The sequence below is a fragment of the Hermetia illucens genome, chromosome 5, assembly GCF_905115235.1.
Source record: "Hermetia illucens chromosome 5, iHerIll2.2.curated.20191125, whole genome shotgun sequence".
Taxonomy (NCBI): domain Eukaryota; kingdom Metazoa; phylum Arthropoda; class Insecta; order Diptera; family Stratiomyidae; genus Hermetia; species Hermetia illucens.
In genome coordinates this window covers 15,312,031-15,327,249 of record NC_051853.1, presented here as the reverse complement: position 1 = coordinate 15,327,249, position 15,219 = coordinate 15,312,031, and the positions used below count along the sequence as shown (strand labels likewise).

General features: G+C 45.4%; 1 protein-coding gene across 2 annotated transcripts in view; it reads right to left on the bottom strand.

Annotated features, from left to right (window-relative positions):
- LOC119657913 (neuronal acetylcholine receptor subunit alpha-7) overlaps positions 1–15,219 on the bottom strand; it is a 641,515-nt gene that overhangs the window by 252,556 nt on the left and 373,740 nt on the right. For both annotated transcript variants that reach the window (XM_038065097.1, XM_038065099.1), the window contains one exon: positions 7,336–7,516. In XM_038065097.1, coding sequence (XP_037921025.1) covers positions 7,336–7,516 — 181 coding nt within the window. The remainder of the gene's footprint in view (positions 1–7,335; positions 7,517–15,219) is intronic.

The following is a 15,219-nucleotide window of genomic DNA, read 5'->3' as shown; positions in this document are numbered from 1 at the left end:
CCAACCAGGGTAGAGTAGAAGACCGGCGGCGTATGCCAAGACTATGACACACAGTTTTTCACCGACGGATTAAACATGGTCTGTGGAGTCGGAGTTACACACGGTGTAGCCGAGTCGTACGGTCTTCCAGGATTTGGCAAGCAGAAGTACTTGTGCTAGATTCAGCCTGTCGATGGGTGAAGTATAATCCTCAACAATATATAGCCATTAAGGCCTTCTATTCAGTGCCAACTTTCTCCGGGCTAATGCGGCAGTGCAAGAATGTTAAGTATAACTTTTTAGTTCGTACAACAGAGGAACTCAATTAGCACGAAAACTCCCAATCTCGAGTGAAAAGCCAAATCGTCAAATAACAAATATAATAATAATAAAACTTTTTAAACTTTGATTCAAGTCACGAGCGATCTAATACCGAGTGTTCAGCGCCGCGGTTGGGTACAGAAGAGACCGACTTATTTCCATGCGGTCCTTACTGTCCCAACCAACGGCATTTTTCCACCGCTAATTCTCCACTCCCCTGGTGCGTTCAGAAAATGACTGAGTGGAGAGTTCGCCATCTACCCGTCCGCATCCGCAACATTCGAAATAAATTTCGAATGCCGCAGATCCTGCCGCGCCACAAATGCACTTAACATTCTGGGGGTCACCCCCTTCTTGGTCGCCGGTCATAGGAACATGGAGGGGAATGAGCGGGATGACGGACTGATCAGTCGGTGTTCTGCTTTTAGCAGTCCTTCGGTGAAGACAGTCTCTGTTCCGCTGGAGAATCTACTCGCGCTACTCAGCAGCCGTGAACTTCAGATGAGGCTCACTTCCTATATCAAATCTTGGAGGATTTGGCAAGACCTGATCGCGAGAGCTCTTGCATCAGACGAATGCAAATGCATACAATATTACGCCGCCAAAGAGCCTACGGAGAGACACATAAATCTACTAGTGGAGGCAGCACTCAAACTGTTGGCTGTAAGGAGAGTAACAGGGGGCTGAGTTATGTGCCGTCTTAGAGAGCAGCTGTTGCAGAAACGGTGCTTTAGATACCCTGGCTTCGGTCACACTGCCAAGGCATGTTTTAGTGCTGATAACAGGGCAAAACAATGTTGAAACTGTGTTGTAGACCCAAGTGACCTACTGTACAGATGGAAGGAGGAGTGGAGCATTAACCATAAGTTGTGAACCATAGTTAAAGAGCCATATCGAAATGACAGTGCAATATCATCACTTAACGATCAAGCGGGCCAAGCAGCGTTATGGGCTTGTGGAGAACAAACCTTCCAGGAAATAATGGAACACTCGGAAGAAGGCTTCATCAAAGCACTCCGCGCTACGCTTGACGAGTATAGGCAAATGCTGTACGCTTTGGTTTTGGATGCAAGAGGTCGTTGATCAATAATAATAGCAGGTGGTTTTAATGCGTGGGTTCTTGAATAGGGCAGCCGGGTAATGAATGTTAAAGGACGTGTTCTGCTCGAAGCATTCGCGGAGCTGGACGTAGTACTCGTGCATGTTGGGACCTCATACACTTTCGAGGGAAGGGGCCTGGGGTCTATAGAGTACCTGTCATACGAGAGCGCCGCTTTAATCAGAAGAGTTACTTGGCAAGCTAGTGAGGACTGCATTCATAATAACCAACAGGCAATCTACATGAAAATCAAAGGCGAATCGAGCTCGAAAAAGGGCTCCCATGGAATGACGAGTGGATCGCCGAGTTGGAGGGCGAAAGATTTCGAGGGGGATACGATCTCTGCTGTGTTTGAGCCTGATATATCGATGATTGATGCGGCCATAAAAAAACAAGTTTGCGACCCGTATATTTGCGGGCAAGAAAGCTTTTCCACAGCATTAGGGTAAACCGGGTAGCGACGATCGAGAGGAGATGCATAGACAATTGCGAGGACGCGTAAAGGAGGCGATTAGCAAAAGTAAAATGAACTGCTTGAAATAATTGTGTGAAGATGCCGATATAAACCTTTGATGTCGAGCGTACAGGTTGGTAATTAAAAGGCTACGAAGATGACCTATCCGCGTCTCCTGAAAGAAATTGTCATCACTTTTTTCGACACTACGAGAATAGCGGAAGACAAACAGTGGTCCAACTCAACGTGATACCTATACTTACCAAGGAGGAGCTATTGGAAATATGTGGCAGGATCGGTAACAATAAAGCTCCAAATTTGGATGGCATTCCAATCAGAACTTTGACCCGACCTTTTCGTCAACACCTTCGAAGCGTGCCTAAAAAGGGAATATTCCCTGCCCAGTGAAAAAAGCTAAAGTTGGTGTTGCTTCACAAATCTAATAAGCCACCTGGAGATCATTCGATCTGCCTGTTGGATACAATGGGGAAGATTATGGAGAGAGTTATACATAACAGACTCCTACTCATTATCGCTTGCAGTTATGGCCTGTCGCAGCGCCAGTACAAGTTTCGATGCGCCCACTCTAGGGTAGATGTAATAAACATGGTGGTGAGTCTGACAAAAGGGACACTGCATTCAGATGGTTACTGTTGTCGCACTGGATGTCAAAAACGCATTCAATTACGCCAGCTGGGACCGAATTGAAAGCGCATTGGCTGACATAGGTGTTCCTGGATATTTGCCGAGTCTAGTCGGGAATCTTAGAGAGAACTCTATGGGTACGAGACAGCTGAGGGCTCCAAAGAGAACATCGTCACAGGGGAGTACCACAAAGCTCGGTACTAGGTACCTTGCTGTAGAATGTCATATATAATGAAGAGTTTATGCTTTCCGTCCCAGAGGAGGCTACGATTGTAGGCTCTGCCGATGACCTGACTGTAAACGTTGCAGCAAGATAACCAGAGAATATGAAGGGGAAAGTCGGTGAATATAGCATCGTCTTTAAGCCAGCTGTTAAGTGCCTGGGGGTGACAGTTGGCGCCAAACTGAGCTAAAAAGCAGCTGGCGCTACCCCGACACTTGCAAGAATGTTCCCGAATGTCGGTTGGCCGAAGTGGTGCGATCTATACTGGTCTACGCGTCACCTGTATGGGTAGCGCTCGAAAACTCTGAACGACAGAAATAGGTGAATTCGGTTTACCGGCTGATCGCTTTGATCGTATGCAATACTTTTAGAACCACGTCAGATGAGGCAGTTTTGGTGGTGGTGGGCATGATCCCTGTTGACATTCCGGTGAATGAAATGAGTGTCCTATATCATGCAACACGTATGGAGAAGCCCATGGAACTTAGGAATGGCGAAAGGTCAGAGTCGCGTAATCTCTGATAACGCAGATGGGATGAGTTTTCACGCTCATTCCCAACACCGAGAAACTAACTGTTTCCTACCCAGTCCCTCATGGGAAACGGAGATTGATGACACACAACAACGGGGATGACACACAGTATTCACTTCATTGCATGCTGTGATGTTTGACTGCCCAAGATTCGCGATAGAAAGAAGGAGCCGGGAGCAAACGCTTAGGCCGGAGAATACAGTTGCGAAGACGCTGAGGTCAAAGGAAAAGTATCTTACGATTTCCTCCGCAATTACAAAAATATAGAATGAGCTGGTGGAGGATGGAAAGAGGAGGAAAGCTCAAAAGGGCGAGGATCGTGAGTGCTTAAAGGTGAACCCATCGCGCGAAGTAATACCTAAGTGGTGGTCCGGTGGGGCTGAAGAGACCGTGTGTGCTTTTAACGGGTGCAAATTTCACACGGGCCTACTCTACTCCCTTGCTGTGTGCGGGACCCGACGTGGCTTTCTAAGACTTTTCACCCTAGTGTAAAAAAAAGTAGGTGATGTGATATCACATCACTTTTAAAGAACAGTGATATTACAAAGTACTATTTCAAACATCAATTAAAAAGTTATTTAAAGCCAACAATCTATATCCTCATATTCACATTCGCTCGAAATTAAGCCCATGGCCAGGCCATAGTGGATCCAGCCAAGAGAATTTTAACAGATTCCCAAGCAATACTTGGCATCCGCCCGGCACTCAACAGCGGCCGCCGCCACTTGTACTTTGAAGAATGGTGATGTTTGATGATATTTTGTGATGTGATATCCCAATTATCAGACTGGTGGAGCGGCGATATGGGCGCGCGGTCGTCAAGCCATAAGGCGGTTAGTGGCTTTATGTGGGCGAAAATAAGCCGTATATTCGTATACAGCTGCTACGCTCCACCGAGCCTCACACTTCCTAAGTTTGAAGGACTGTTAGATGATCTTGTTCACGACGCAAGGGGACGAGGTTCAAAGGTGATAGCCGGTGACGGATGAGCAAACATTCATGGAAATGTGGTTAGACCTGCCTAGCAGAGCAGGCACCTCCGCGGATAGAGCTCTCCATGTTACACAAAGCATCTCCAAGGCATGTGACGCGTCAATACCTAGGAGATGCTCATTCTCCACTAGAAGACCCAATTATTGGTGGAATAGTGAACTTGCCAGTCTTCGATCGATTTGCCACAGAGCCAGACGAACGGCTCAGAGGGCAATAGGTAGGATCGATCAAGGGCAAAAGGAGCATGCCTATAGGGAAGCCCGCAAAAACCTCAAGCTCGCCATTCAGCGGGGTAAGAGGGAATGTTTCAAGGAGCTCTGTTTGGAAGCGGACATAAATCCGTGGGGTAGCGCCTATAAAATCGTGACAGGGCGATTCAGAGGCCAATCATCTCTGCAGATCACGTGCCCTATGCTCTTGTTGAATATAATCCAGGGGTTATTTCCCCAACAAGAGCAGGGTACTAACACTTTCCAGCGTCCCCTGAATGTGATGCCCATTCCACCAGCCACCAGGGACGAGCTTCTGGAGATCTGCAGTCGAATAGGCGACAGCAAAGTCCCGGGTCTGGACGGCATACCGAATAAGGCGCTCAAACTTGCCGTCAAATGTAGACCGGATATGTTCGCGGAGCTGTTCGAAACGTGCATGTCCGAGGGTATCTTTCCAGCAACGTGGATGCGTCTTCTAGACACTATGGGGAAAATGTTGGAACGGGTTATTTATAATAGACTACTCCCAGTCGTCGAGATCCAAGCCGGCCTTTTAGATAGGCAGTATGGGTTCCGCAAAGCCAGATCAACCATTGATGCCATTAAAAGGGTTACTGGCTTGGCCGAAAATGCAATTCACGGAAGGGGTTGTACCAGCAAATATTGTGTGGTGGTCACCCTGGATGTGAGGAATGCATTCAACTCGGCCAGTTGGAACCTTATACGAAAGTCTACCTCCCTTGCCGCTATCATAGATAGCTATTTGCATGAGCGAATATTATGGTATAATACCGATGATGGACCCAAGGAGTACGTTGTCTCCGCGGGTGTCCCACAGGGCTCTGTACTGGGCCCACTACTGTCGAACATCTTGTACAATGATGTGCTTAATCTCCTGGTTCCGGAGGAGGCCACGTTGGTGGGTTACGCCGATGACATAGCACTGGTTGTGGTCGCAAAGCATCTCGAGGATGCTGAGTTGTACTCAAGCGAAGGAATCAGTGTTGTTAAGGCTTGGCTGCAGAGTGCTGCATCATAACTTCCAAGTCGGCCATCAAATACTTGGGGGTGATGATAGACGGAAAACTCAATTTTAAGCAGCAAATAGAGCATACTTGTAAAAAAGCATCCAGTACGAGTATGACTCTCGCCAGGATGATGCCGAACGTAGCAGGACCGCGGCATACTTGCAGGCTGCTCATAGCCAGGGTGGTGAGTTCTATCATGCTGTATGCAGTCCCAGTTTTGGGAAACGCACTGCAGGTTTTAGGAAATGCATATAAACTGAGAACGGTTTACAAAAGAACAGCCTTAAGGGTGTGTTCTGCCTTCAGGACCGTCTCAGACGATGCAGCGTTCGTCATCTCGGGAATGATGCCAATTGACATCCTGGCAACCGAAATGATGAACATTTATAACACCAGGTCCATCTCTCCCTTATCGCAGGTGAAAAAAGCCGAAAGAGATAGATCCATAAGCAGATGGCAACAGCGATGGGACCAGTCAGAAAAGGGTCGTTGGACTTACAGGTTGATCCCTTCCATCAGGGAATAGTTGGAGAGAAAGCATGGGGAGATCAATTATAATCTCACCCAGTTTCTCATCGGCCATGGAGGATACCGTCAATACCTGTACAGGTTTAAATTGGACACCTCGCCTAATTGTCCCAGAGGACCCAGCGCACGTATTCTTCCAATGTCCTAGGTTCGTGGAAGAAAGACGGAACCTAGAAGGAACTCTAGGTGAAGTGCTATCACCAGAAAATTTTGTCTGGAGAATGATAGCTTGCCAGGAAGACTGGGATGCGATCAATTTCATGATCGCAGTGATCCAGGAGAAATTACGAAAAGCAGAAGAAGTGAGGAAGGCGGGGTAACGAATTCTGCGGGGAGACGGAAGGAGACCTAGCTAAAGTAAGCTTACTCCGCCCCGTGATGTAATACCTAAAGGTGGTTACACGGGGTAGGGGGCGAGTCGGGGGTGGTTTTAGTAGGTAAAAATCCCACATTCTGGCGTCCCCAGGCCAGAGTCTTTTGAAGATTTCCACCTCCTTAAAAAAAAAAATATCCCAATTATCACAAGAGTGACATCATCATCAATTTAGTGACGCAGTGATGTTAAGTAATGTTCAAATATTAAGTAATGCTGTAATGTTTGGTGATGTTCAAATATTTGGTAATTTACGCATATGGTTTTGTGATACTGATTGTATGTAAAACGAAGCTTGTACCAGTATTTGGGCAGGTTTAGTTTATCATTCGTGACATTCAAGTAAATTCCTGCCAGATTTTGCTCCTAATGATGATGTATCGAAATATTTCAAACTTAAAATTCAACAGTTTTGAGCCAGTATATCCAATAATGTGTAATATTTAATCAAATCCGGACGATTCTCGGCATTTCATGTCAGTAACGTTTAATTTATTGCATACGCTAAACAGGAGCCCCCACTACTACTTACACGAAAGACCATAGCATTCCTGGAAACAAAGAGCAAGGATAGTGCTGTGGTTCAGACATTTCCATGGGAAAAATTAATGAGCACACCAGCAGTGTAAATGAGAAATCCCTTTGCAGCCAGGAGCCTAGGGATCAGCGGGAGTACCCTTGGGCCCTTCAAGTCGAACTAATAACACCTCCCGGAATTTTATGATCATCGACAGCTTTGATTACACGCCGGCATTCCGTTTTATGGACGCCATTCCCATATTCAAATTATCCCTGATTTTGTTCTCGCCACCGGCGTTCACCTGTACCCTGCGTATCGCCATTTATGAAAAAGTAAAGCCACGACGTAAGGCAATATTTCTGGGTCTCATGTCCCAGAACCGGGTATGTTTCCTTTTCTCTCAAGATATAATATTGAAAAATTCAAACCTGAAATCCATCGTAGGTCCATGAACCGAATTTCATTTCGCATCGTTGATCGTCGAACGGGAACCATGTGATGTCGATTTTACATGTCGATTTGAAAATGCCAGGAGGAACGTAGAGGCAGGAGCCGTTGTTTCTGACGACAACATTTGTAGGATACGTTCCGTCGAAGCCTTCGTCAGCACTGCAATGGAACACAAGAGAAAATACGAAAAGGTTTTTATGAGAAAAAGATTTATGTTTCGTTTATGAGAATTTACTGTGTCCTTAAATATGATCTATGGTTTGCCGTTCACTTGGTTGAGGAAGGAGCCAAGTATGAGTAGTGGTTGCTCTGGGTATGGGCCAAGACGGGAAAAAAGCATGCAAACAGTAGGTCCTGCAAGAAGGATTTCCGGGCAAGTCTATTCGGGAAGCAAATCTTGGGATTATTTGCATTTTTATGGCTTTGGAACTAATACAAACAATTGCGGAATAAAGAGCATGACAGGAACTATTCTGGTAAATAGCAAGGACATTTATTGCTAATAGGGGACTGATATAGATCCCGATGGTCCCTTATAGACTGACCACGTTTAGGCAAAAATTATTCCCAATTTTTCGTAACTTAATATAATCCTTTAAGTTGGATTATGCATTGAAAACGTCGGGCTGGAAATCCGAACAGGACCTTTTCATTCCTTCGAATTTCCTTTCCGAATTTGCTGATTTTAACGGTCATTGCTCTTCCATTCCATCTCAAAGGGTTTCTCCTTATAATGATATCTATTCAAACCTTTTAACTTGGAAGTCACCCTCAGCCCTGCCGAGAAAGGAAAACTTCCTGAATTATATTTCCAAAATAGTTTTCAAGCCCACTCTTAGGGAAAGTTTATGTGGAAGTTTATTTATGTGACATATCGTTATTCACCCTTGCTGAGTGTTCTCGATAGGATTTGCGGACGTTCGTAAGCGAAAAATTGCTGATTACTTCAATCTGGCCAAGTGCCTCTGAGACTTCTTGTCGCTGCCATAATGAACGGACAAGCTCAGATGTTCTTTGCTCCTTTCCAAGTCGTTAATGTGGTTGTGTGTGTGTAGTAATAGCGAACTGATAAGGACGAAGTAATTTTCTCCATGCGACAAATGTCGCCTGCAGAGGACGAATAACACCTTCATAAAACCCACCCCGTTCGAGCCACTGCCCAGAATGGAATCAAGGTTGGCATGTCCTTGAGATCACTTCATCAATTATTTCCTGGAGTTGATAATGTTGGGATTTATTACTGACGAGCTGTGAATGATAATGTGCGGTTACTCCGGCCCAGAAGGGAGCAAGGAAATCTTCTGGAATCTAAATGGTGGCGATAAAATTTATATGACCGAATGATTAAGTCAACCCAATTTTTAGTAGTGATTTGGTACGAAGTCGGAAGTATTTCAAATTATATTGAGGGAAGCTTCCTTTACTTCAAGTGGGGTAGATGAGGCGTTCTGCACTTTTCACCTGTTCCTACTGACGCATTTTATTTGTTTTATTCTCCATTTAGAGTTTGCTTTTTCGGTGCGTTAGCTATAAGGGAAAAGCCATCAACAAATTAGGACGGGGATGTTTAGAAAGGACTTTACATATAGAAGTTTCGGCATTTGGAAGCAGAAATTCATAACCCTATGGATGCATAGATGCAGTGCTGGCGAAACACGGTCTTGGTGATCACAACGAAAAAAGTGCATGATTCCTAGATTCCTGCAACGTCCACCCCTCGTAATTGATGGCATATTGTTCGGCTACAAAGCCTGCATAAGGTCATTTAGGTTGCAATCGGCCGACAGTTTGACCACTTTGCGATCAGTTTAGGTTTAGGAGTTGTCTTCTGAATGTGGGTAACAACAGAAGCACTGACAATAGCCTCGAAAGGGATCACCATCCGATGGTCGCCCACATTCGCTTACGTGTTACGTCTGCCACCTTTCGCAAGTTTGAAGAGTTGCATCCCTTAAATTCGCCATCCAATTGTCGCCCGACAATGGGAGAGCTATCTTGTTGATCGAACGACAGATATACTGTGTAGCCTGCTGAGAATATCGATGAGCATTAGGTTGCCACCAAAAATGATTTTTTCTCGGCTGCTACACAAGTTCTCGGCTACGTCCCGAAGGGGCGTCATAAGATCTTGCTGACTGCGGTATCGTGGAAGCGGTAGGATGACCGGAAGGAGTTGAGGACTCTACTGACCGCTACGAGTGATGGTGGACGTAACGCGCTCGAACTCCGAAATCGTCAGAAGTTGAGCTTAGTGTACGCTGCGATAACAGAGAATTTACTATTGCGCCGGTCAGGGAAGGGGAACATGCCCTAGAAGGCAATGATTTCAACAGTATATACCACACTCCCAAAGAACAAATCTTTCAATGACCCGCGAAGGAAGATAACAGTTGACTTCCCATCCACGTCTCATATCCTGGGAGATTCCCCCTCTTTTGGATGAAATGGCTTATCACCGTAGCATGCGGATACAAACTGTTCTTAAAGCAGAAGAAAAACCGTTTCGGCTATCAATGCACTCAAACGGATTAAAGTTGCTGGGTTAGATGGTTTCCTCCCAGAGTTATTTATCGCTGCACCTGCAGTTACTGCGGATCTGCTCCCTCCACTCGTGCAGAAATTTTGGGAATCCGAGACCTTTCCCAGAGAGTAGAAAAAGGGGATGATCGTTAAGATACCAAAAAAGGGCACAATAATTGGAGGGCTATCCGCGTGCTCCCTGCCGAAAGCTTCGTCGAGAGAGAGCAAGTTGGTTTCCGCTCCGAATTCTCCTGCATTGACCACGTCAACACCGTACGCGTTATTTTGGAAAAGTGCGCCTAATTATAATCGTCGCTGCACCTATTTTTCATCGATATCGAGAATGGTTTCGATAGCGTGAATAGTGGGTGCACCTTCTGGAGTGGCTCTACACAGGAGGGGTATTCCGGAGGAAATAATAACTGTTATTTGAACAACATGTAATAGCGCAAAATGTCATGTGCTGCACAGAGGTAAAATCTCAGAGGATGTTGAAGTCCAAACCGGAGTCCGGTTGAGTTGCTTCCTGTCACCAACGTTATTTCTTCTTGTTATCGGTGACATTCTTTTTTTTGCCTTATCCGGAGGATATGGAGGAATTCAGTGGAAAACGACGTCTTTCTTCAAATACCTCGACTACGTTGATGATGGAAAGCGGGGCAACTGTAGTTGGACTGAAGATAAAAACCAATAAAACCAAGATTCTCCGCCTGATGGGTTACCGCACTCTCGCTATTTGAATTCATGGGCCGAGCATCGAAGGTACCGGTCATATCATCGGAGTATGCTGCCCTGACATTATCTCACGCAAAGAATTTGGTCGGCACACAGCCCTTGCACTCGCAAGCACGGTAATAGGAAGCCAGAAGTGGCAGTTGATAGGTCACACATCAAGGAGAGGCGACAATCCAAGGGCACTTGGCGCAGAATAGTAGAGGGCGTCACGGGAAGTCAAAAGTGGAGCTGGAGCAATCGTGGGCTGGTTGACGTGCTATACACAGCCAAGGGGTGAGTGGCAACCATATGTGGAAGCGGAGCGGTACGATCCCGAAACGTACGTCTTTGAAGGCGACCCTTACGAAACCGAGGAAGCTGCGAGCATGACAAATACGCTGTTGAAAATGCTGGAAAAAACTTGATTAGACAGCGGGCCTAAGTGGGCTGATGAAATGTGACCTAGGTGCGCTGAAGGGTGACTTCAGCGCCAAAATGAATCAACAAGCAAACGAGTTTAGAACTTTCAAGAGAAACTAACCCAAAGACAAGAGACGTACACTTGAAAATCGGTCAACAAGTGAAGGAGGTTAACAAGAAAATTGAAAAACAAGGCCAGGAGATCTAACTATTAAAAATGATCTTGGCTAATTTTAGGACAATGGGCATCATCAAAATAAGGATCATAGGCTAGAGAACCTTAAAAGCACCAGTGTTTGATGAAGAAACTTTCTAGAATATTAACGAGACCCAAATTAAGACTGCTACGATAAGCAATGAATGGATTCAGCAAGAAAGAACCAATGCATTAATTTTTGCACAAAGAGGATCAGAGGCTGACAAGCACTGGATTTTTGATATGGGGGAGAACACTAGAATAACATCTACAAGACGGAGCTTCGAAATAGAGTCCAGAAGAGCGGGCAGACTCTACAAGAACTCTCCCAGAACGTTGAAATGTTGGTCTTGCTTCCCTTCCGACAATGGACCAGGAAGAAGATAGAAATGTTCAGTCTCTGAGTGATGCAGAACTTCAACAGGCATTGAAACTGGCCGACAAGAAAACTTTGAAGGAAGCCTTGACATACAGTCTCCAATCCGAGGCAGCAAAACATACATTAGGGATCCAATCTACAGTTCCAGAAGTAACGGACGAATATGAATGCTGAAGAATGACCGCCTCCCGATGGCCGAAAAAACCGGGAGTTAATCGTTGGTGGAACTGCGATTAGACAGGACGTCTGAGACACGACTGCAGAAGGCGAAGAAGAAATCCTTGTCCAATATGTAAAGGGATAGGTGACACCTCGCCTATGAGCGCGAGAAATGAGTAAGTGCCAGTTTCAAGGGGCAGGAGTTCGCTGGTATAATCGCCGTCTCCGGAATCGTCATCACAGCCTTTCGGTTTCGCGGCGGTAAATACGATCTTTGCCTGAACGAAGTTATGATATGATTGCACTATATTATAACAGTTGACACTGGTGCGACCAGATTGATACTAAGCAGCGACATGGCAGAAGGTAACTGACTGCACGGAAAAGGACGGTGTGCAAAAGTTTGTGGGAACCACCGATTCTACCTGTTTTCAACAGAGGCAACACCCACATTACGAAAACTAATATTGGCTAGATCACTAGCAGATCATAGAGGTAACAAAATTCCAAAACGCGTGCTGAATGTTTTTGAGAGCATTATGAGCGTAAAGAAAGGTAACATTATTGGAAACTGTGAGCCAATTTTTGGAGGAACAAGGATTGACAAAGAACACCAGGGCTAATAAGCGATCAGAAGGCGAGAAAACGGGTCACTGTAGCATTTCTACGGGCCAGTAATATTCAAGAAGATCAATACCAACAGGCAGTAAAACTCCTGGAGAAAATCAGCGAAATTGCTTCTACTAGGGATGACGACCCTGGAAAAACTAGTACAATACCGATACGACAACGTCCGAGGAGGATTCCTCTAGCAAAACAAAACGAAGTTACTTCTACTTCGGACACCACCTTGTCGTGGTAGACTCAGGGTGTCTAAAAACCCATGAACATGGAAACAAAGGATTGTAGTTCTCCAAGTGGTAAGAAGTCACAGACTTCGAATCCACCCGCGACTTTGAGAAATGAGGACGCGGCCGAGGTACGGACTTTGGTGGGCTCACCTAATTCATGTCCCCCATGAAGAAATCGGTGGAAGACAGGCTCTCCACTTCAGTGGAAAAGCTACTCCCGATGTCTATGGCAGGGTCATTCCAAAAGGATAGAACAGCAACTCACTTAATGAGAGGAACTGGAAATCTGACTACGGCCGGTGGGTCGATGACACTGTTGCCTAACGGCTCGGGAGAAGAAAGCTGGACAGAAGGAAACTTTAGGCACAAACGAGAAGGGACTACAGGCTTACCTATCAAAGCCTTCTCCTCCGCCTGTAGTCTGGAAAACGGAAGAAAGGGAAGCTTGTAATGTGGACCTAAATGGTCTAACCCGGACACCGTGAAAATGGGAGGGCTCCTAGCCGGCGACCATGGAAGGTACTGCGAAGGCGAAATTTCTTGAGAATGAGGACATGGACACCACCAAGTGTGGCAATATCCAGAGAAATCGGACTCAAGAAAGCGAAACTTTTGGCGGAAGGTGAGGACAAGCTGGTAACCCCGGTGAAATCCACACTGAACGCAGTAGACTATTCAGTTAGCGGCGGTTTTCATAGTAGACTGTACTTATGGCTACAAACATAAGAGTTAGACAAATCAACCTGCAGGATGCCAAAGCTTCATCTTATCTACTGGCGGCAAGGCTGACCTTATATATTTCTAGTTCAAGAGCTATGGGTTCATTTGAACAGAATTTGGGGGTATTGGATAAGTCAAGGGGACTAGGATTTTTTTCGATGAAAGATCCTCGAGACCGAGGGCCTGCGTTCTGATGTCAAAATTGTTAGAGACAGCCATGTTGAGACAATTCTGATCCCAGGAACTTGTTGCGGTCAACTTGCAATACCAGGTTAACGTAAGAGGAGAAACGTCAGAGTTGCTTCTGCTTACTTACCCTATGATTCTTTGTGCCCTCCGTCGACACAAGAACTAGGGGATCTGGTAGTGTATGCAGAATCAAGTGCCCTTGAACTTTCAAAAGGTTGTCATGCGAACGCTTAGCATATTTGGTGGTGCAGTAGCAAATGCAATCCTAGATGAGAGAAGCTATTTGATTTTATCAGTTCAGCTGGTCTGATGACCGCCAATGTAAGGTGCGCTCGTAGGGGCGTTCGTGGGGCCAAGAAGAAGTGAAGTAATTGACCTAATAATCTATGCTTCAAAGTTGTTAGAGTTGATTAGAAACTGGCGAGTGCTAGATGAAGTCTCACTCTCAGATCATCAGAAACTTAGAATTTAGTCTGACTATTGCAGCCTGTAATACCAAGAGGGAATCCTAGGAAAACGGATTGGACAAAGTTCAATGAACTTCTTGGTGACAAAGTTGAGCTCCCTAAGCGACTAAGGACTCCTTAGACGATAGAAGATCAATTGGAAACTCCGAATCGCACACTTTTAGAGTGTTTTGAAGAGGTTTGTTTTATTACCCGAGGCCAACTTGGTAAAACTGTTCCATGGGGGAACCGAGAACTGCTGAAACTCCAAGGAAATTAACCAGATGACTTTAAAAGTCGTGCTTGCAAAAGCAATAAAGATGAGGACTGGTTAAACTTCTGGAACTCACAGCGTGAATATAAGAGGCTCATAAAACGTTGGAAACGAGACTCTTTTGAACACTTCAAAATACCAGGCATGGATGGCATCTCCCCAGCGATGCTAAAGGAGGGTATACAGCACTTAGAGCAACTTCTAAGAAATATTTTCCGAGAATGCCTTGCTCTGGGTTATATGCCTTCCTCTTGACAGGAGGTGAAGGTAGTCAAAGCCCACGAAAGATGACCATTCAACTTTGGATTTGAATTTAAGGCAAATCAGCTTAATACATATTATTTTCGCTGAAATGTCTGGAGAAACCGGTTGAGCGTCATATTCGCGACAAGGCGCTATGATCACACCCACTAAATGAAAACCAACATACTTACCAACGTGGAAAGTCCTGTTAGTCTGATCTTCATTATTTGGTTTCAAGGATAGAGGATGCAACTCTGAAGGGTGAGTACGCGATGGACATGGAGACAGAGCATTGGAAGAGTCATTGGGTGAACTGAATCTGAAATCTGAAGATATGGTGTCATCTTGAAACGAAGAGAAAACTGGGACGAACCAGAAGAATGCATGTCAAGATATACTGACGTCCTCAACACCGATGACTCAAAAACAAAATGGTTCTGGAGTAGGGGTTTACCTCTCGGGAAATGGATTTTTCCTTTGGGACAATACACAACAGCCTTTCAGGCTGAAGTGTATGTGATCCAAAGGGCGACAACCTGGATGATTGACGAGCGGTTGAAGGGCAGGTGCAAGCTGCATTGAGGGCGTTAAGTAGTACTTCGATCACTTCAAAAAATTTTCAGGAGAAGTCGACTGAACTCTGTTTCTAGATTCAATAACGTGGATTTGCTCTGGGTACCTAGTCATTGTGATGTAGGGAGAAATGAAATCTCAGATGCCTTCGCAAAAGAGGCTTCAACTTTCCCCATGT